Source organism: Cucumis sativus, chromosome 1, assembly GCF_000004075.3.
Source record: "Cucumis sativus cultivar 9930 chromosome 1, Cucumber_9930_V3, whole genome shotgun sequence".
NCBI classification, from domain to species: domain Eukaryota; kingdom Viridiplantae; phylum Streptophyta; class Magnoliopsida; order Cucurbitales; family Cucurbitaceae; genus Cucumis; species Cucumis sativus.
The window spans coordinates 16,230,291-16,253,458 of NC_026655.2; the positions used below are offsets into that span (position 1 = coordinate 16,230,291).

At 28.9% G+C, this 23,168-nt stretch overlaps 1 protein-coding gene across 1 annotated transcript; it reads left to right on the forward strand.

Annotated features, from left to right (window-relative positions):
- Window positions 1–17,582: 17,582 nt before the first annotated feature.
- Window positions 17,583–23,015, forward strand: LOC101217936 (very-long-chain aldehyde decarbonylase CER3). The gene is made up of 11 exons (XM_004149831.3): window positions 17,583–18,151; window positions 18,258–18,478; window positions 18,583–18,818; window positions 18,931–19,150; window positions 19,417–19,544; window positions 20,036–20,292; window positions 20,403–20,510; window positions 21,233–21,439; window positions 21,712–21,822; window positions 22,331–22,504; window positions 22,599–23,015. Exons 1-11 carry the CDS (start codon window positions 18,101–18,103, stop codon window positions 22,761–22,763), a joined length of 1,878 nt encoding a protein of 625 aa, XP_004149879.1. The 5' UTR covers window positions 17,583–18,100; the 3' UTR covers window positions 22,764–23,015.
- The last annotated feature ends 153 nt before the right edge of the window (window positions 23,016–23,168 follow it).

Genomic DNA, 23,168 nt, shown 5'->3' on the forward strand with positions numbered 1-23,168 from the left:
TGAAGAAGTATTTGAAAGCTACTATAAAACTCTCTCTCTTATATATATTATATCAAATAACTTAGGTCAATCATTCCTATAAACATATCATTATAGCTCTAGAAAAGGTAAGTATATTCACTAACTTGGTACACGCATTCACTCTCTACGTTAAAGCATTGAGTTTACACAAGTGATCAAGCACACATGTCTTCCCATTTTGCAAGTCATTCTCTTTCCATATCAAATAATTAAATTTACGGTACATTGTTGATGTATTTCTCCCTCAAAAATTTATTATAGGTCAAAGTATTTGAAATATGACTAAGAAACTTCTCGATCTATAATATGTAGCTTTGTAGAATTAGTGTTTAAAATCATCTATGGTATGTCAACAAGTGTGACAAAAGTGTTCAACACATATTAGAATTTTTAGGTATTTGATGATACATCTATTACATATACACACTACTAGTCAAACTAAAGTAGTTTCTTTTTAATCAAGTCTACCATAAGAATTTAAAAGATTATTAATTAGGTTGACGTGTCAACAAATTTTATGTGGTTTAATTAAAATCAGACCTACCAATTCAAATTGGATACCAATTTTGGGCGAATGAGTACACAGATTATTCCATCTTCTAGAACTATATACCATATATGTGTGTGTGTGCCTAATCATCTCTCCTCTTTATTAATCTTCTACTACACCAAAAATTCAAGTTCAGAAGTCAAAACTATACATTTATTTCGTATATAAATTTTGGTTTATTAATCGTGTGAGTTAGGTTAAATTCAATTCATACTATATATGTGGCTCATTATATAACCTCATTAAAACCATCTCTTTTAGTTATATCCTTCAAAAAACATTTCTTCTTTTATGTTTCTTTACTACAATCAGATATTAAATAGAAATTTTTAAACCTTAGACCTCTTTCAAATGTATGTATTTATAAATTTTCATTTTCATTTTTTATTTCTACCTTTCATATTAGAATCATAGTTTATAAACATTAGAAAATGATAATTAGTGGTGAAGGTTTTCACGTGAAAGTTATATTAGAAAAGAAAAATACTTTAGATGTGCATCATGGACGTTATCTATATTTTCATATGTCTCGCTAAATTGTTCAATCAAATTTTGTCATCTGTCAAATTTTATCTAATTTTTTTCCTTATTTAATATGAGTGATAGAGAAGAGGTGTTATCCATTTTGAAATGAGTCATTTTGAAAGACACAAAAGTTTATTTAAATCTTTAATAAATTTATATTTTAATGATATATAATTATTCTTTGATCACTTATAAGCTTTAATGATAAGATAGTAAAAACCTAAAAGCTCCATTTCTGAAGAAGAAAGAAAAACATCTAAATGCTTCATCTTACTTACTATAATGAGCTGAAATCAGAAATAAAAATAGAACGATTAAGAAAAAAGTTAAAGCTCCATCGACTTTGATGTTTGGTGTTTATTATGAGTTAATTTATAGTGATTGAAATCAACAACTCAATTATATTGCATCCTTCAAATTGTTAATTAGAAATTGATATAGGAATGAGACATATATATAGTACGATTTTTTTTTTGTTGAACATACATATTTAATATATGTGTATTGTCTATTAGTTCTATTTCCCATTCATAATTCAAAAGTTCTACAACACTTTTCTAAACAGACTAAAACTCCACAAATTAGAAATGCCAAAATAGGTAGGAGTTTATATTATTACAAATACCTTAGAAAATATCATATTTGTAAAAGTATGTACAGCAACCTTCAATTATCATTTCTAAAATTATTATTCATTATAATTATTCTTATTTTAAAATTTTGTGTAAACAATATATGTTATAATTTTTTTATTAACATACTAATACTCAACAACAAATTTTTAAAATGTATTTTATTATATAATAATGTTTTTTTGTTCCAACTATTTATTTAATTTTAATAGGTAACTAATAGGATTGTTCTTATTTAAACCATTTATTCAGTAACCATTAATAATAAATATAACTAAAACAGAAATACATAAAAAAAAAAATGTAATGAAAATATTATTTAATAAATAAACTAGTACAAAAATAGTTACGAATAAAAATTGAATATAAAATACTAGTTTTTATATAAAGAATTTATGTAAAAATAATTTATTAAAAAAAGTATAGAGGATAAAACACCTTATATTTTAAAATATTACAATAAATCACAATTTATTTGTGAAAGACTGCGATATATACTATTATATGTATATATTTAGTAGTTCATCATGATCTATTATACATAAGATATAGTATAATAAGATTGTAATTGGTTATTTTGGAGAGATTGATATTTACTTTTCTTTTATAGGGTCGAGATTTTCTAATTAGTAGTAGCGGTAGGTATAGCAAATAAATTTTGTTGAAGTAGAGAATGTCTTAATTTTTTTTGTTAGAGATGGAGTGAGGAAATTGAGGCTTCATCAAATCACATTTATGTATGCATTAGTAGAATTGAATATATTACACATAGTTTGAGTTTACTTGGTTACTCAATTTCGTTGTGACAATTTAATTAGGACAAGACTACTAACTTTGATGCTCAGTACTATAAAAAATAAACAAATATAGTATGTGAATTAAATTAAAAAGAGTAATATAATTATTATGAAAACAAATATATTTATTAAAGAAATGAACCTTGAAATGGACATTAAAGACTTTTTGGCGCAATAATAATAAAAAATATCTTTTGCCCTTTTGCCTTCAAAGTTATTCAAATTTTTTTATTTTGTCCGCACTCTCGTATGTTTTTGCTTTACTACACTTAAATGTACACCTGTCTTCTAGAAAAGGATATCACATCCTTTCGACTTTGATGCATAACTTCATATATATATATATATATATGTATATATATATATATATGTATATATATAACTAAAATCCATATAAACACATTCTATCATATCATATAGTTAAAAAATGTATGAACACACTACTACAAAAATAGGCTCTCTTCACGTTTGCAGTTTTCCTTTTTTGACGTTTTTTTCGAAAAACGTCAAGAAAGATTTCATTTTTAATAAAAAAAAATGTCAAGAATTTTTCTAAAACATCATTCTTGACGTTTAATAAACGTCAAGTAAAATAAATTTTTCCTTGACGTTTTTAAAACATAAAAAAATATCTATTAATTTTTTGACATTCTTAAAACATCAAGAAGCGTATGAATTTGACATGTTTGACGTTTCTTAAACGTCAAGAATTTAAAATTTTACTCGACGTTTTAAAAACGTCAAGAAATTTATAAAAAAATCCTTGACGTTTTCAAAAACGTCAAAAAATTTTAGAAATATTCTTGACGTTTTTAAAAACGTCAAGATTATTGTAAAAATTTCTTGACGTTTTAAAATCGTCAAGAATATTTTTAAAATTTCTTGACGTTTTTGAAAAACGTCAAGAATTTAATCGTAAAACGACGTCGTTTCATTTAAGTGCATTTTCTCTTCTGTAAAACCTAATTTTTTGCGCGTTCAAAGGGAAGCTTCTCCCTTTTTGCATTCGTCGTTCGTCGTTCTCCCCTTTCACCGTTCTCAAGCTTTCACCATTCTCAAGCTTCCACCGTTCATTGTTCTCCCTTCATTCATTCACCGTTCAGTTCATCGTTCACCGTTCACCGTACACCATTCGAAACTCGTACAGAAGCGTGAGCCATCGGTCATTCACGAGATAAATCCTACGGTCCCTGTTCATCGTTCTTGCACGGCTCCCTCTATTCACCTTCTTTGTTCGAAAACGCGTAACACATTCAGACCTGTTCTACCGGAAAACCTCCATTTGTCTCCAATTTCTGTGTAAAAGGGAAGCTCCTGTTATTGCTTACACTGAGAAGGTATTGAATTTTAATTTCCGGCTCTAACATTTTTCCTAATCTACTTCTTTCTTCTTCTTTTCAATTTTACTTACTTGTAATCAAAATTATCACTTGTTTTTTTGTAGAATCAATTACTTCTTTCTTCTGTGTTTCTTTTGCTTTCAATTTGATTATCACTTGTTTTTCTATCTTACCTGTTGAAGGAAATTGAAGTCTGGTGCGTTACCCTTATGTACATTCTTTAGATGTTAACGAATATTGGTTTAGTAACTGTTTATTTATAATGCAAATTGCTCTAATATTCAATTAATGGTACTGGAGGAAATCCTGATGGAAGCATCCCGGCATAGTTGGTTTAATAACTGTTTATTTATAATGCAAGTTTGAGCCTTCAATGTATGGAGAGGAACCTCCTTGCCTATCTTCTGAGCTAATAGGATCAGTCTTTATCTTTGAAAATGATACCACATTAGAAACGACATTTGGACCTGTTGCGTTAATTACTCCAAGCATGAAACTTGTACTTGTACTTTTCTGATTTCTGATTTTCTGAGTCATTCTTTGTATGAGCTTGACATTATTTTGCGTTTCCAATTGTTTGACAGTGATCAATTGTTGTAGTTTGTTGAAGATTAGGTGTTTTTAAGTTTGTCCTTCCACTTTAATTATCAATAGTGACAATAACTTTATTTCTCATTAGATTTACAATGATGGATAAATCTTGGATGCACAAGAGTAGATTGTCTAAAGATTATGAGTTGGGTGTGGAAAACTTCATCAAATTTGGATTTTCTAATACAACTAGCTCCTATATTTGTTGTCCTTGTTTGAAATGTGGGAATTGTGAATAGTAGAAAGGGTGTTAGAGATCACTTGTATGTTAATGGTATTGATGAAAGTTATAAATTTTGGTTTTGGCATGGGGAAGAACTTCCTAACTCATCCTTCTATGATGAATCTTCAAAGTTTGACAACCATACATGTGAAGATCAGGATGTTGGAAGTGTAAAAGAAATGATTGAAGTTGCTCATGAGGAGTATTCAAAAGACCCAACTGGATTTTAGAAGTTGCTTATTGATGCTGAAAAACCATTGTACGAAGGATGCAAAAAGTACACAAAGTTGTCTACTCTAGTCAAATTGTATAATTTAAAAGTTAGGTATGGATGGAGTGATACTAGTTTTTCAGAATTACTTGAAACTTTGAAGGAAATTTTGCGGACTACCAATGAGCTCCCGAATTCATTGTATGAAGCAAAGACAACATTAGGTGCATTAGGAATGGAATACAAAAAGATTCATGCATGCCCGAATAATTGTTGTCTCTATAGAAAAGAATTTGCTAATGCAATTGAATGTCCTGAATGTGGTTAATCAAGGTGGAAAAATGTCAAGGATACAAATGAAAGGAGAAAGCAAATTCCTCTAAAGTGATATGGTACTTTCCAATCATTCCACGATTTAAAAGACTATTCAGAAGCATTGAATGTGCTGAAAACTTGACTTGGCATTCTACTGAAAGAATTAATATTGGTAAGTTACGACATCCAGCAGACTCTCCAGCATGGAAGTTGGTAGACATGAAATGGCCATACTTCGGTTCTGAACCCAGAAATCTTCGTTTAGTAGTGTCAGCCGATGGAGTAAATCCTCATGGTGACATGAGTTCTAAATACAGTTGTTGGCCGGTAGTGATGGTTATTTACAATCTTCCACCATGGTTGTGTATGAAAAGAAAGTACATGATGCTATCAATGCTAATTTCAAGACCAAAACAACCAGGGGATGACATAGGCATATACTTAGCACCACTAATTGAAGATTTAAAACTTTTATGGAAAAGTGGTGTTGAATGTTATGATGTTTAATTGAAGATTGATACACGAAGATCATACTCACAGGCAGAACTAGACGAGGTGCGAGTTGAGTTAGCTGACTTTTTGGGTTCTTACATATGACTATGACCAATATTTTGTGATATTGAAGTAGGAAATTTTTTGTTGTGCCACTTCTTTATGACCTTAAACTTTATGTATAGAAACTTTAGCCGATAATTCTTTTGAATTGTTCATATGGAGGAGGGGGGGGGGGGGGGGTTCATTCGTATATACTTTTGATTATTGTTATAGCTAGCATGTTTTGTGACTTTGTAAGTTGATTTGAATTCATGCCAATGTAATGTCATATGAAATCTAATGTAAAGCCTATTTCATTATGTATATGTAAAGTCTTGGAATTGAATATATATGGTGAATGGTTTTATTTATATATTTTTTAGATTTGAAACTATATTTGATGAATATCAAATATCTATGAAACTGTTGCTGGACAATTACAGGACAATCATCTTTCCATTACAGCATAATTCAATTACAAATTCTTTTTTTAAAAAAAATTAAAAAATACTTGACGATTTTAAAATGTCATGAACAATTGCAAGCTTGACAGTTTTAAACTATCATGAACAATTGCATTTTTGACGGTTGACAAATGTCAAGAACAATTACATTCTTGACAGTTTTAAAATGTCATGAATATTAAAATTCTTGACGGGTTTAAAATGTCATAAATCAGTTCATCCTTGACGGTTTTAAAATGTCATAAACAATACCAGTCTTGGCGGTTCTAAAACGTCATGAACATAAGTATACTTGACGTTTATAAAACGTCAACGTTCACTATTCTTGACGTTTAATCAACCGTCAAGAACTTTGCCTTTCTTGACGCTGGCTTCAACGACGTTTTTAAAACCGTCAAGAGAGCCTATTTTTGTAGTAGTGACATTTTTTACATCACTATAAAATTTATAGACGACATAATATCCTTCCATGTTGAAACTATAATTGTTTTAAAATGTATAGATAGAAACTTCTTTTGTTATTCTCTCCTCAACCGTTTCATTTTCAAGATGTCATATGAACAAATAGGTATGGGTGAAGGATTAAGAAATTTCTACTTTATTTTATTTTGATATAATAATTTAAAATAAGTATTTTAGATTTTTTATATCTTCCTATTTTGTGCTTCATTTTTAAATAAATATCAACTATGTTATAAATTTTGATTGTTTGTACTTTTTTATTTCTTATTTATGTGGGTTATTTTAATGTGCTATTATTTTTTACATATCCTTTCTTTTAATAAGAAAATTAATGAGAATGGAAAGAGGATTGTTGGGTAGCAAAGAAAGGGAAATTAAGAAAAGAAATGTGTAGAATGCATACCAAGTTTTATTATTTATTTTTGTGTCTTTTTTTCAAGTTTAGGAAACCTCTTGGATAAATTAATTAATTGTGAACTCATCCAAAATTTGTTTAATGGACTATATGATATATATTCTTCTTTTTTTCTTTCTTCAAGAATGACCCAAATGATTACCCATGATCAAATATAGTTATCCAATTTTGTCTATTTATCGTATCAATTGTATTTTACAAATTTCATTTCAATTACATCACACATACCTTTTGATTTTAGGAAAATTGCACCTAATAATATAAATTAAAAAATAAATATAATCCATAAGAAAGGAAACAATCTTTGTAAAAACATGTTTTTACTATGGTAAATTTTTTAATATGTCAATTTTGTCCTTTGGTTTTCTTCCTCTCATGCGATCAATGGTGACTTCTATCAATAACATTATACCTAATGTGTCGATATGTTTTTCATGAATTTATCATTGATAACTTGAACTTTGAATTTCTATATGATATAAATGTTGATAGCATATGATCTGAAATCAATAATTTATTTCAACAAAAGTTGAAATTATATGAATTTCATTTATACTTATAACGATAGAAGCTATCATATCGATAATATATATGTGTTATTTGTGATTCAACGTTATTGTCCATAACATGCTAATTTGATCCCTTTTCTTACTCCATTTACGCTAAAACCAAACAATCATAATCACTTTATAGTAGCCCTACTTTGATATCATTGGTATATAAGAGATATTATTTATAGATGCTATCAGTGACATTCATTTGTTGTTATTACTGATAGATATTATAAATGACAAAAAAAAATAGTATATATCATTGATAGTAGTTATCAAAAGTAGGAAGAACGTCGTTTTATATTTACGTTTTTTTTTTATATAGAAATTATGCCCATGTTCTTTGTTTTCCCCACTAGGCTACACCTCCACTATTTCACTTATGAAAAGGATGCTTCGCTACTTTGATTAATATATCATTAAAGTGTGTGTGTGTGTATATATGTTCCAATGAATTTTCTTCAATTTACCAATTCTTTTAGGCAAATGTTTAATTTACCATTACACATAACAATATGCTATATCTTTTTTACAATAAATTTTATTTAGTTTCTCTTACAAAAATTATTTTTAAAAAAGTATATCGATTTGGAGAGATTTTGTTGATTCTGGAGTGTTGGCATTTTCTCTCACAAGAAGATTGATGTTATTTTAATTTTTTTTCATTGAAAAGTTTTCTTAGTATCCTTGACTAAAATCTTTAAATTTTTTTACAATAAACTCTATCAATAAATAGGTGTTTTCACTCTCTTACAAAATTATTGAAGAAGAAGAGGACTCTAAATAAAAATGAAGATAGAGAGATTAATGAAATAATTGGAAACTTCAAGAGGAGTTTGATATCTTCAAAGGATTCAAATATAGAAGTTTCAGAAGCTTCATATCTTGTAATAACAACTATTATTAAGAGTACCTATCTAAAGGAAGTGTCGTATCAATATTTAGATTAATATAGTGCTATTTTGTATTTTTACAATATTGTACTCATTTGAATCTTAATAAATAAATCGGTGATATTCACCAAAATGGGTTATTAAAATTATAGTGTCCAATTTTCTCGCTAACAACTTATTCATTCATTAAACTAACAACTTCTAAGTAAAATAATGTATTTTTTACTTTTTGATAGTACATGTATTATATTATTTAATCATGACATATCTTTATTGCTACAACACTTAATTATATATTTAATGTAATTAATTACATTTTAATTAGCACTTTCATTGTGATACGTACTACAAAAATTTAATAGTCGATCTTTTCTCTCAACTTAAAAAATATGATTTTTGAAGGGCGAGTCGTTTTTGGAGAGATTTTAACTTCATTTTTTTAGAGTAATATTGGAGAATTATTTTTTTTTTTTAACAAATAAAGGAAAGTAAACAATTTTGGTTTTGGAAGAGGAGAATGAAAGAGAGATGATGAATTATTTGCTGTTGTTATATTTAATAAGATTGTAAAGTCTTATGATATAGAGAGGAAATTATATTCATTAAGAAAAGTAATTTGAATGTTTAAGAATAAATTATAATAACGTGTGTTGTAATTAAAAGGGATGGGGAATGTTGGGAAGGAAAGGAAAGGAAGGAGATGTGTAGAGTGAATATTGGGTGGGGTGAGTTAGGGAAAATGGAAAAGTATTGATGGGGGGTTAGGTGGCGCAAGTGGGTTGGTGAGTACCTCCGTACCTCACGAGCCACATACCTAACCGTAACGACCGAATAACTATTTCTCTCCTAACAAATATGAACCCTTTCACCGCAATATTCCCCATCCTAATCACCACACTCTCTCTATATTTGGTAACCGCAACTATGTTGTGATCTTTTTCATTTTTGTTTCTTTTACTTCTAACTCTTTTTCAAAAAATTCTAGTTAATTGAAAATAAAAAAATAAATCAATATCTTATGTTGATGCCAACAAATGTATCAACTCAGATAGTATGAAAAAAAAAAAAAAAAACTAGTTAATAGGTCAACAAGACAAAAGAAATTGATCACAATGTTCAAGTTAATCTTAAGTTTGTGAGTAATATGATTGTAGAATTAATGTAAGATTTTAGGTGAATGTATATCTTCGTCCAACAACTTTGGTATAGTAATGTGTACTTCTTTATGGTTACATTTTGGAACTATTAAGAGTTCATACTTATTGGATGGTTACAGTGTTGCACTTGATGTTGTAACCAATGCTTAAGTGTATCACCACTCAATTTCTCAATGGTTTCTTAATAGACTGTTCAGTGAGAATTTGGACACTTTCAAACTCAACCAACCTAATGTCTTCCGCATAAGCTATTGAGATTATTTTTGGGTCAAATAGATGTATTTGATGAGTTTCTTCAAGTCTTTTTGTGTGACCCTAAGTCTTTTTTGGGTCCTCCATAGTCCCTCGTATAGCTCATAAGTCCTTTAGAGGTCCTGCAGAGATCTTCTATGGGTCATTTAGGTTCTTTATGTGACTTTAAGTCTGTCATAGGTCACTCTAAAAAAGGAGTTTAAATATCAACTCGACTTAATTTGAGTTCAAAACATATGTGGATAAGATCAACTCGATATTAGATTTATCTGAATATATATCAAAACATAAACAAAAAAGTCATTATAATAAATGATAAATTGTGTATGAGGGAAGATGCGAGAATGGATTGCTAAGAAAATGGGAAAGGAAAAACTCGATTTAGTTCGATTGGTTTTCATTAATTTCAATGAAAACTGACCCAAATCAAACTAGACCAAACTTATTCAATTTGGTTCGATCCACCGTTGAATCAGACAATCTAAGGTCTTCTTGTGGCTTTCGATCCTTACGAGTATTACTAAACTTCCATAAAGCTCTTTGACCCTCCACTAGACTCCTTCATTTGTCCTTTGAACAACCTCTCATTTTTCTTATAGTTTATATTTTTCTCACATACTATTATATATTTTATCCACACGTATCCAAAATTAAGAGAATTTAGGATTAAGGGCTTGAGAATTTATGAAAAAGGCAAGGTGAGTATTGTGATTTTTTAAGGAACAATGATGTTTTAAAAATAAATAACAAAATATATCATGAATTCACTCTTGATCTAAATAGTTTATAAAATATATCAAAATTATTTTATTAATAATGTACATGGATGGAAATAGAGACTTCAAAGTATTAGCATATATAACAATATTTTTAAAAAAATTACAAATATAACAATATTTGAACTTAAAACTTCTATAGTATAACAAATATTAGTATATATAATAGATCATCATATTACAAATATTAATTTATCACTGATAGACCATACAAATATATCTATTGCTGATAAAATTTGTTATATTTGTCATTTAAAAAGATATATTACTATATACTTAGTTATTATCACTAAAATTGCTATAAGTACTTATAGAAGTGTCTATATAATAGGATTTTATCTCCATATAATTAAAATTTTATAGATATTTTGGTTTATTTTGCTAGATTTTATTAATTTTTGGTTCGTAATGTTCTACCTGAAAAGCCAACATGTTCAAGTACAACATGAATTTAGCTCAATTGACACATGTATGTATATGTGAATATTCTATTTTTTTTAAAAAAATGGAGAAGTGGAGAAAAAAAAATAGATCTTCTATATTTGGTACACAATCTTGAACAAAATAACAATTTGAAAAAAAATAAAAGAAAAATTGAAGAAGTAGCCAACATTAGCTCAGTTGATACATGTATAATCGTGTTGATGAGAGGTCGTAGGTTGAAATCCCCCGTATTTTTTAAAAATGAAAGAAGAAGATCCAACCAACCAAAATAGAGTAGAGAAAGAAAGAAAAAAAGAAAAAAACTACATATAAAAATACACATATGTAAGTCTAAAATTGAGAGGTTTTAGTACATTAATTTGAACTTAAAAGTTTTGTAGTATAATAAATGTTCGGACAAAGTTTATATAGATATATATTATGGGCAAAACTATAATACAAGTAGGAAATAAACTACTTAGTGCCACTGCATTAAACACAAATAAATATCAATTTTAAGCTGATACATAAGAAAAAATCTTTTTCTTTTTTTATAATTGCATTAATTATGTCTGCACCTCATACCCAATACCTAATATTAACAATCAAATTATTATTTATTTATTTAGAAAATGAATAAATCATGAAATAAAAAAAGAAAATTAATACTATGTATAGCATTATTAATTTTGTAAGAGGGGATTGTGAAATAGAGTTGTAAGACTTGAAAAATAGAACATTAAATGAATTAGGGTTTTTGAAGGAAAAGCAAAGAAATAAAGTTGGGGGTTTGGGTGAAGGGGAAATATCTTGGAAAGAAGTTAGGCCAAAATGTGATAAAGGATTCACCCAAAGGATTTTTAAATCCTCAACGCTGTCTTCTCCAAAATTAGTAAAGTATGCGTTGTATCTTTTCTTTCTAATTAATGAAAAGCTTCATAATTCTAAGAAGAAGAAAAAAAAATTTCCTTTTGGTACAAATTCATATTTTTTCTATATTCAGATTTAATGAATAAAAATTTATTTTGTTCGTACAAATTTGGCCGTGGTTTAATTAAACAATAGAATTTATGGTTCTAAACACACACATATTCCTACCAACTCACTTAAATTCTTATTGCCTAATCATTCTAAACTTGTATTGATATTAGTTGTTTCAAATTCAAGTATTTATAGATATAGTAAAATGAAAATTTCTTCTTGGACAAATATGAGGATATGTAGATTTTGTTCTTACTAAATACTCGTGATAGACCAAATTACTAAGGGGTCGTTTCGGTTCGGAGAATTGTGATGAGAATAAGAATGAGAATGGGTAAGGGATAAACATCCCCTTGCTTGCTAAACGTCTATCATTCATGGTTTGTTTGTTGGTTTTTTCTTCTTCTGTTTTTTAAGAAAACCCTATATATATATTTTGAAGCAATTTATATATATTATTTTTTATTTTATTTTAATAAATTAATTTGCACATACACACGTATATATTTATATCTTATTTTAAATAAATAATAAAGAACTGAGGTAATAAAACTATCAATTAATTAATTAAACTACCCATCATTAATTAATTATATTTGTAACTAGTGAGTAATTAAGATTAATATAATATAAATTTGTTTTTTAATAATTATAATTAGTTTATAATTTATTAATTAATACATCATCATTATATAAATTCATCCATTGTATCTAATGAAAGTACTCATTTTACAAATACTTGTAACTAATATTATTATTTTATGATTATTCTACGTTGTCTCTAGACTTTTTAAGAAGGCATATTTTAATCCATGTGATTAAGATTTTGTTAACTTTTGATGGAACGATGAAACGACGTCTATATTTAAATGACTAGATTATCAAATAAGACAATCACTTTCAATAATTTAGGGTTTTAATTTTTAATTAAAAGTTAGATAATAAATTTATATTTTTTCGAATAACTCAGGGAGTCTTTGTCTTCAAGATTTTGACTCTCATCATTTTGGCTCATTGTCATTTTACTTCATTTTTTTCAACTCATATGCTAGAAACAATTTATCATCATACAAATTTTTTAGTGCCTCAAGTTTGACATATTCTATGATTTATTGAAGTGTTTTTTTCTCTTCCTCCTAATTTTTCTTTAGGAGGGAGAGGGGGTTGTGATTGATTGTGAGAGTATTTATTGCAATTTCATAGAGTTTACTGTATAAAGAGTTTAAGATTTCAATTTGAAAACAAACAAATAAATAAAGGGTGGGGGAGCCCAAAGGATGTGAGAGACTTAAATTTTGAAAGAAAAAAAGAACAAAATTAAATTAGTTTTAATTTGGATTTACTTGATTCAAATATGTTGATTATAAATTTGGGATGACATAAAAGATTTATAAAATGAATTAGATAGATTCTTTTTGTTATTTAACAATTTAAGTAATATATAAATCTATAGTCCAATCATCTAAATATATCTAAAAGCTACACCATCCTTCCTTAAAAAGTTAACAGATCCAACTATAACAATAGAAACCGAAGTAAGTTTTTTTCGAAAGCTCGATGACTAAAACATATGCTTTTAAAAGTTTAGGACCCAAACAAGATTTTAATTTTATTTGATTGTTAAATAATTAATTTTTCTCAATACTTTAATTTAGTTTATTGTTTATCAATTAATAAAATATAAATTTTCTACAATTCTAATAATATTTGCATGGGCAACCAAACACAAGCACAAGCAATCTTATATTCATATTCATTATTTTTAAGCATCTTCATTTTTGAGCAATCTTATTTCATCTCAATTTTCTCAATCCAAATAATTTTAAAAAAAAAGTTTATTAATGATAACTAAATAACTTATAAAAGTGTCCATGTCTATCATTAAATAGATTTTGATATATATTTGCAATTCTACTTAATTATTACCCTAAATTCTTACTAAAAAAACTTACCTTAGATTTTTTTAAAAGTGAATAATTGATTGAACTTCCCACAGTGGTAATTATGATAGACTCACTTATTTAAAGTTAGAGGTTGAACATTTTTTTCTCACAACTTTCCTAATGAATTGTACTAAAAAAAATGTACATGCATTGATAATATATACAGACATACATCAGATCTCATTTGCATTTGTTATCACTGTAGTACTTTGTAAGCTTGACCACTAGCCTACTTCTCTTCGTTTTATGTTGCTTTTTTCAAGTTAAAATTGCAAAAGAAATTCTTGTAACGACGTGGCGTTGAGCCAACTATCTCATTTTGTTATCTAAGTTAGTTTATTGAGCGTACAATTTTACTAAACACTTGAATATTATATTATATTGCTTAATCATTTATCTTAGAGGTGACATTTAATTTAGTGAGGCTATTTATTGACTGTTTTTCAATCAGTTGCTTATGAGCACGAGTAACGAGGATGGTGATGTTAAGGTTGTTTTCCACATTCAAGACTATAGGGTGCTAGAACGAGGACAACTCGATTATTTTTTTATTGATATATATTTATTGTCTCAATTGTTTGATCCATACTCCCGGATGTCAACTTTTCTCTTTTTGGATGAATGTTTCTTTGTGCTTTCTTCCATGTACTCAATCATAAGGATTTCAAAATTAAGCATGCTTAGCTTAAAAACAATTCTATGTGTTGACAAACTTTTCGAGAATTTTTAAATAATGTACGTGCGTGAGGATAAAACATGGTGAAAGAGCTCATGTTGGTTTATGGGAACAACTTTGGTTTTAGAAGCGTTTAAGACAAGCAAGAAACATGGAGACGGTTATTTGTTGAATCCAAATTCCAAATTTTGATATGAATGGTGAGTGTGAGAGGTTGGAATAGAAAATAGAAAATAGAAAAAATGTATTGGATAGCAGTAAGTGTGTAGGTGAGAGGGTTTTAGGAGTGATACAATTAATTTATGATGGATAAACTCTTACCTAAAATTACCATATTTGAAATTATATATTGTGTGGAAATAGTTTTGAATCTAAATATTTGAAGCAATTAATAAAATAGGTTTGGGAAAGAGGTGTCCTTAGTTTAAAAAGGAAAGAGTCAAAAAGAAAAATGATAGGGAGGGGAGGCCGGTTTTTAATGTTAAAGGCTTAGCTTAGCGATAAATAAAGGGAAGGGGTCTTCTTCCCACCGCCATCTGTCCCCATTTATGTTTTCTTCATTTTAACCCTTCATTTTCCTCCTAAATCTCAATCAACCAACCAACTCTCTTCCTAATCAATCTTTTCCATTTCAATCACCAAAAATATATATTTTCAATATTATTATTACACCAAACAAATAAAATCAAATACAATTTTACTTACTTTACTATTTGAGTTATTGTCTCTCAACATAAAACAAATCATATTTCTTTCTTCTACGAGTAGCACCACATCTAGAAGATTAACGAACAAAATCTTTTGAATCCATCGATCTTCAAGATTTTGAAAGTGGAGAGACATTTTTTTTTAAGAAGACAAAAGATTATGAAAAATGTGTTTTTCAACCAAATAGAAAACAATATCTTATTTATAGGCTTATTCGTAATCATTCGAAAAATCATATCTTTTTCTATAATTTAGTTATTAGTACTTTCATGCATGAAGTGATACATTCATTCATGATGAATCCATTCATAAAAAAATAAAACATAAATAACCATTTATTTCAACAATACATAGGTATGTACATATAAACTTTTCACTATTTTATTTCACTTTTTGGTTCCTAACTAAATTTTAGAATATGATCTTTCTAATCACAACTTTGACTTTTATATTTCATTTCATGGTTAAGATTTACAATATTAGTTTTTAGCAAAAAAAAGAAAAAAAAGAAGTGAAAACGTTCTCATTCAATTTTTTTTGTCCTTTATTAATGAATTAAAATGAAGGGTAATTATAATGGATGACCATTTGAGGAATAATAATTAAAGATATAACAACATTTAAAAAAAATTGTAAATATAGCGAAGATATGATTTTTATCACTGGTAAACTCGTATGATCTATCGGTGATAGAATAATTTTTACAACATGGTCTATCGTTGATAGAATTTGACAAATTTTGCTATATACTTAATTATTTTGAATTTAATTGCTAAATTTGTAACTATTCTTAAAATAAACAAATAGAAACCGTCCATTAATAAAAATCTCATTTCATATTTATTTTAGATTAATGAACAAATAACGTTACATAAAAAAAACTAAACTGAAACATTAATAATAATACTAAGATAAAAATATCAAATATTTTAAAATTATCTAATAAAACAAAACTCAAAATTTGAGAACTAAGTTGGTAACATTTTAAAACTTAATAAAATTCAAAAACTAAAGTTTGTTTAGTAACACTCTTGTTTACTCAAAAAGTTTCAAGTTAAAGATATATTCATATACCTTTTCAATTCCCATTCTTCTCTCATTGTTTATATAAAAAGACTCCCTACAAACAAACTTTTTGTTGTGTAATTCCATCCATATCTTTCTAAATAAAGTCATTTCTTTTTCAAAACAAACTAACAATTTTCAATATAGAATCAAACGGACTCACCTTTTAACTTTTAACTTAATTATATTTCATATCAGTGTATCAAAAAAAGAAGAAAGGAACAAAGAATTATCGGAAAACCGCTAGGTAGAATCTCAAACCTTTTATCCTAAAGTTTATTCTTTATGTTTTGAGTTCAACATTTGGTGGACTCACATATACATGGATGCATCATCTTTGCATTGAGCTACTAATTAAACTAAGATGACATCATTTTAAGTATGCTTCCTATATTTCCAAGAGCTTGGTTTGATAGTTATGCGCCAAAACAATTTAGTCTGAATGTTTGATAATGTTATACTTGATTTTAAAAAGTAACTTTTGGTTGCCTTAGCATTAGCATTGTTTTGTGGTCCATCATAATGAATTATGTCATGGTAAAATCTCTCTCAAACAATAGCAGAACATGTCACATATATACTCTTTGGAATAGTTGAAGTTATTATTAAGGTCCCTCATGATACGTACAATAGCGTGTGCAAGACAACCGAAAGGAAAAGAAAAGGGGGGATTGTATTTGTAAGGGTTGTATAAGCGTGGTAGGGGGTGAGTTGTATTGGCTGGTCCCCAAACACATTCAACCTGATCTTTTAATAAGTAACTAGTAGTAGTAGTAGTCATCTTTGAAAAGAAAATTAAAAGAAAGAAGAAAAAGTGAGAAGGGAAAAAGTCCAAAGTAACCCCTATTCTCCCAACCATATTAAGCATTAAATTTAGAGGAAGTATTATGTGCCATCACTACAGCTGTGCCAGAATATGGGTTTGAACATGAGAAACGCGTACATGAGCATGGGTTTTGCCCGCCACGATTTACTACTTAAGTACACAATTCCCATAACTCCCACTTAAAATACACTAATTTACTCTAGTACGGTATACAATGTATTTATGTATTTATGTATTTATGCATAGGGAGATAAGTGTGAAAAGGAAGGGAAAATGGGAGAGTGATGAATATATATAATCTACTTGTTGGGTCAACTTCTTTACAAATCCCCAGTTTTATTTCTTCATAGCATTTATAAAGGCCGGCCATCGGGAGAAGTTGGACCAACTGATTTGTTTGTTTGTTTGCTTTCTTTTCTTTTTTCTTTTTTCTTTTTTCTTTTATGTTCTATATATAGACTTCCTCACACACACTAAACTTTGTAGGATTTGTCTTACAGAGAGAGAGAGATAACTTTGGGACAATTTAGAAAAGAAAAGAAAAAGCAAGTGGAAGATAAACCCATTTCTCCCTTTTGTTTGTTTTTCTTTTTAAAATTTCTCTATCAAGTGAGATCACTTCAAAACAAGAAGATTACAAGATTCAGAGTTTCAGTTCTCTGTCGTTTTGTTCTTTCTGAATTTCTCTGTTTTTTCAATATAAGGAGAAAAACACACAAAACAGAGTACTGAAGAGCTGTGTGTCGCTTGAGAAATTTGGGATTTAGCAATGGTTGCTCCATTAGCATCTTGGCCATGGGAGAATTTGGGGATGTTCAAGGTAAAAAAAAAAAAACATATTCTAGAGAATGAAAATGGATGAATGTCTTCTTATTGATTTTGCATATGTTTAATTTTTTTTTTTCTAAAACTGATTAATAATGCAGTATTTGCTATATGGGCCGCTGCTTGCAAATGGTTTATATACGTTATATGAAGAAGGGAATATCATACACAATTGGTGTCTCCATATTCTTTTGATCTCTTTACTAAGAGTAGGAATTCATGTCGTTTGGAGTTCTTATAGCAACATGCTTTTCTTAACAAGAAACCGACGGATTCTTCAACAAGGAGTTGATTTCAAACAAATTGATATGGAATGGGAATGGTATACTTTCAATTTCTACCTTCTAAATTATAACCTGAACCCCATATGGTTTTTTTTTCTCCCCAACCCCCCAAATAATTACTTTTATATCTTCATAATTTCAGGGATAATTTCTTGTTACTTCAAGCTTTAATGACTTCCATGATGGTTTATTTGTTCCCTTCACTTGGAAATCTTCCTCTTTGGAACCCAAAGGGGTTAATTGCTGTTCTGATTCTCCATATTGTAATTGCAGAGCCATTATTTTACTTCTTCCATAGATTATTTCACTCCAACCATTATCTTTTTACTCATTACCATTCTCTTCATCATTCTTCCTCTGTCCCACAGTCTTTTACAGGTTAACCCTTCAATTCTTTTAACTTAAATCTCTTTTGGGTTGCTTTTAAATTTTCATTTTTAATCTTAAATCTCTGAAAGGTTTGCCTTTTTTTGTTTTTTCCCCAATAAAGCTGGAAATGGGACAGTTCTAGAACATCTTGCGTGGAGTATTGTAATTGGAGCACCAATTGTTGGAACAAGTCTTCTTGGATATGGATCGACTGCTACGTTTGCTTGTTACGTTTTGGTATTCGATTTTCTCAGATGTTTAGGGCTTTCCAACGTTGAAATTGTCTCACATCGGTTGTTTGATGCAATCCCAGTTCTTCGATATCTTCTCTACACCCCAACGTAAGAACTCACTGTTTATTTTTCCTTAAAAAAAAAGTGCTTTGTCAATGAAATTGAAAGCCCCTCTGGATTGCTGACACCTTTGCCTCTTCTTATTATATTAGTCGTTTTCAACATTAAAGAGTGACGTTCTAAAACCACATAAAATAGAGAAAGCAAGAAAAAAGTTGTATATTTTTTTTCATTTAATTTGTTTACTTATATATTTGTTTTTACAATTGGTCAAAACTGAAAGAGTGATGGTGTTGATTGGGGGATTTTATTAGGTACCATACACTTCACCACACAGAGAAAGAGACTAATTTCTGCCTCTTCATGCCTCTCTTTGATGCAATTGGAAACACACTTCATAAATGTTCATGGAAATTACATAAGCAGAATAGCTTAAATGCAGGTCCGTCTCCCATTTCCCTCTTTATTTCTACTCGAACAAAAAAAAAAAAAACTCGGAAATTATTGTCTAAATTGCATCTAATGATTGTCATTTACAATAATCACTTAAGTGAGTTTTTGGGCTTTCTAATGCCATTAAGATAAAGTATGATTGGACAACCACAGAAAGATAGTATTTTTTGTTTTTTTTTTACAATTTCCAGCTTGATTATTGAATAATCGTAATTAATGGGCAGTTACAACTTCTCATTAAAGAGCTAAAGTTGATAAAGATACGGCTCTCACGTTAATGCGTCTTGAAAAAGAGTTGTAAATTGTAGATTTTAGGAGTTGAAGCATTTATGATAATGTTATCACATTATTAGAAAGTTTTTAAGGCAAAGTGAATTAATAATTTATTTTTTGTTTGTTTGTTTGTTGGAGTTAAATGAGTAAAAAAAACAAAAACAAATATTAGTAGATGAAGAAATTGAATTTAAATAAATTTGGCAGGCAAAAATGGGAGAGTTCCTGATTTCGTATTTCTAGCCCATGTGGTAGATGTGACTTCATCAATGCATGCACCATTTGTATCAAGATTCTTTGCTTCACGTCCCTTTGTTACAAAATTATCCTTGTTCCCATCTTGGCCCGCTGCCTTCATTGTAATGCTCATCATGTGGGGTCGCTCTAAAATCTTCCTTTATTCTTACTACAATCTTAGAAATTGGCTTCATCAAACATGGGTCGTTCCAAGGTTCGGATTTCAGGTAATGGCTCAAAAACGTGTTCTTGAATACAGTAAAAGAAGAAGAATTCGTTTTTGTCTTCTGCTAACTAATTGTTTGTTTGTGTTGGTGTTGTTGTGTTTGTGGTATAGTATTTCTTGCCATTTGCAAGAGAAGGGATTAATAAGCATATAGAGGATGCAATTTTGAGAGCTGACAAGCTGGGGGTTAAAGTCATAAGTCTTGCTGCACTAAATAAGGTAGGTTTTGCTGACTTTATTATTTCTTTCTTTTTCATATAATATTTAAATGTAAATTCTGTTCATCTCTGAATTGGGTTGGTGGGGGAAATTAATATCTTTCTGTGAGGTTTAATCTCTTTATATATATATATAGTGTGTGTGTGTGTCTACCTATGTGTGAGAGGACATGTATCATGTTCTTTCATTTAAGACTTCTGCTCTTAACTATTTTACCTCTCACATTGTATTATATTTTTCTGACTCACTCATGAGTCCTATCTTCAACATAGAGCAATGCAATAAACTTTGACACATTTGCTATCTAGTCAAGTCCACACAGCACAAAATTATTCAAAAGTATTTAAAAATGGAATATTGAAACACGTTTTTAAACATTCAAAATTATTTTAATATTTAACATTATATATTGTTGTACAGTTTTAAATGATTAAATGTATTATGTTTCTTAGTGATATTAAAAATTTTAAAAAAAAATTGACCATTTTAAAATCACTAGTCATTCACCAACATAATTTTTTTTTCTTTTATTTATGTAGTGTATTTGAAACTGTTTAAATCACTTTTTTCATTTATAGTTAAAAACACAATAGTATCCTAGTGATTTCAAAAACAACGAACTCGATCCTAACGATCTTTTAGATATTTTCTTTAATTATCTTAGCTTCATGGATTTTAGCAGTCAATAATTTGTGTTTGTGGTTTAATTTTTGGATATACAGAACGAAGCATTGAATGGTGGGGGAACACTTTTTGTAGAGAAGCATCCAAATCTTAGGGTAAGAGTTGTGCATGGGAATACACTAACAGCTGCTGTGATTCTCAATGAAATTCCAAAGGATGTTAAAGAAGTTTTTCTAACTGGGGCAACTTCCAAGCTTGGAAGAGCCATTGCTCTCTACCTTTGTCGAAGGAAAGTTCGAGTCCTTGTAAGTCTCTCTTTCTTTGAAAAATTATTCAATAAATTCGTTACAAATTATTAAACCACATTCGAACTGTTTTTCCTAATAATTTATTCTGTTTACTCTTCTTGCAATATAATAACTTATCACGTTTCTTTGTACTGTAAGATTTATATCATTACTGAAATTTGGAGTTGAATCTAAATTTAAATTGATAGATTAGGGAAAAGTTGAATCTTTTGATTAACGTGCTTCTTTAATTAACTAACATCTTTATTTTCCCTAAAAATTCCTTATAGATGCTTACACTTTCCACGGAAAGATTTGAGAAAATACAAAAGGAAGCACCTGTAGATTGTCAAAACTACTTGGTTCAAGTTACTAAGTACCAAGCTGCTCGCAATTGCAAGGTAATCATTAGTTAAACACATACTACATTTAAAAAAACCTTTTTTAATCACTAAAAAAATGGTAATCAAATAAGTATTTAATAAACACACCAAACTTACTAAGTTCATGTCTAGGTGTGACTTCAAAATCGTCAAAATCATAACTTTTGTTGTTTTAAAGTCACTTTAAGACACGTTTTTAGTCAATATTGAATCTTACACTTTTTTAAATTCAATATTTATAAAAAAAGTTCTTTAAAATGACAAAACCGTGAAAATATCTACAAATATAGCATATTTATCTCATCAAAATTAATTTTAAAGAACTAAAAACATGTTAACAAGTGATTTTACTCCTTCTAAATCAACTCTCAAACCTACCATAAATTCGGTGGTTGCCTCGAGATCTTAAACAACAACAATAATATGGATAAACTTAAACAACCAAAAGCCTTCAGCTGCATGTTTTTTTTTTTTTTTTGTATGGACACATTAACTGATCAATGTAAAAGTTGTGAAACTCAAACAGACTTGGATTGTTGGGAAGTGGATCACTCCAAGAGAGCAGAGTTGGGCCCCAAGTGGAACTCATTTCCATCAATTTGTAGTCCCTCCCATCTTAGCTTTCAGAAGAGATTGCACCTACGGCGACCTCGCTGCCATGCGACTGCCCGAGGACGTTCAAGGCCTTGGCAATTGCGAGGTATTGATTAATTTATAATCTCTCACTTCGGTGACATATATATATGTTAATCTTATTTTTAACGGAGGGAGGTGTTTGTTAATAATTGGTACAGTATACGATGAGCCGAGGAGTGGTGCATGCATGTCATGCAGGTGGAGTGGTGCACCATTTGGAAGGGTGGACTCACCACGAAGTTGGGGCTTTAGATGTGGATAGAATTGACCTTGTTTGGGAGGCAGCACTAAAACATGGCCTAAAACCAGTCTCCACCAAATGAAAATATAAAATCAAATAAATCTTACCCCCCCTTTTCTTTTAATCCTTTCATTGCATTAAATCAAAAAACAAAAAAAGTAATTACAAATATGATTTGGTATATGTGAACTAGAACCAATGAATATTGAAGCATTAAATTTCAATATTGCAAAGCCCTTTTTTGTTCTTTGCATCCATGTTACTACTTACTATATATGTGTGTGTTTTGTCAACAAAGTTAAAGAATTAAAGAAGTAGCTGATTATTCTCAATACTTGTAAGCTCGTAATTTCCATATTTACAGTTTTTTTGTCCTTCATTTTGTTTCTTCTTCCATTGAACATTTCTAGTATATTTGTGCCTACCTAAATTTACATTTAACTTGTCAATTTAAGTTTTTGAGTTAACGAAAGAATTTATGGTCAGA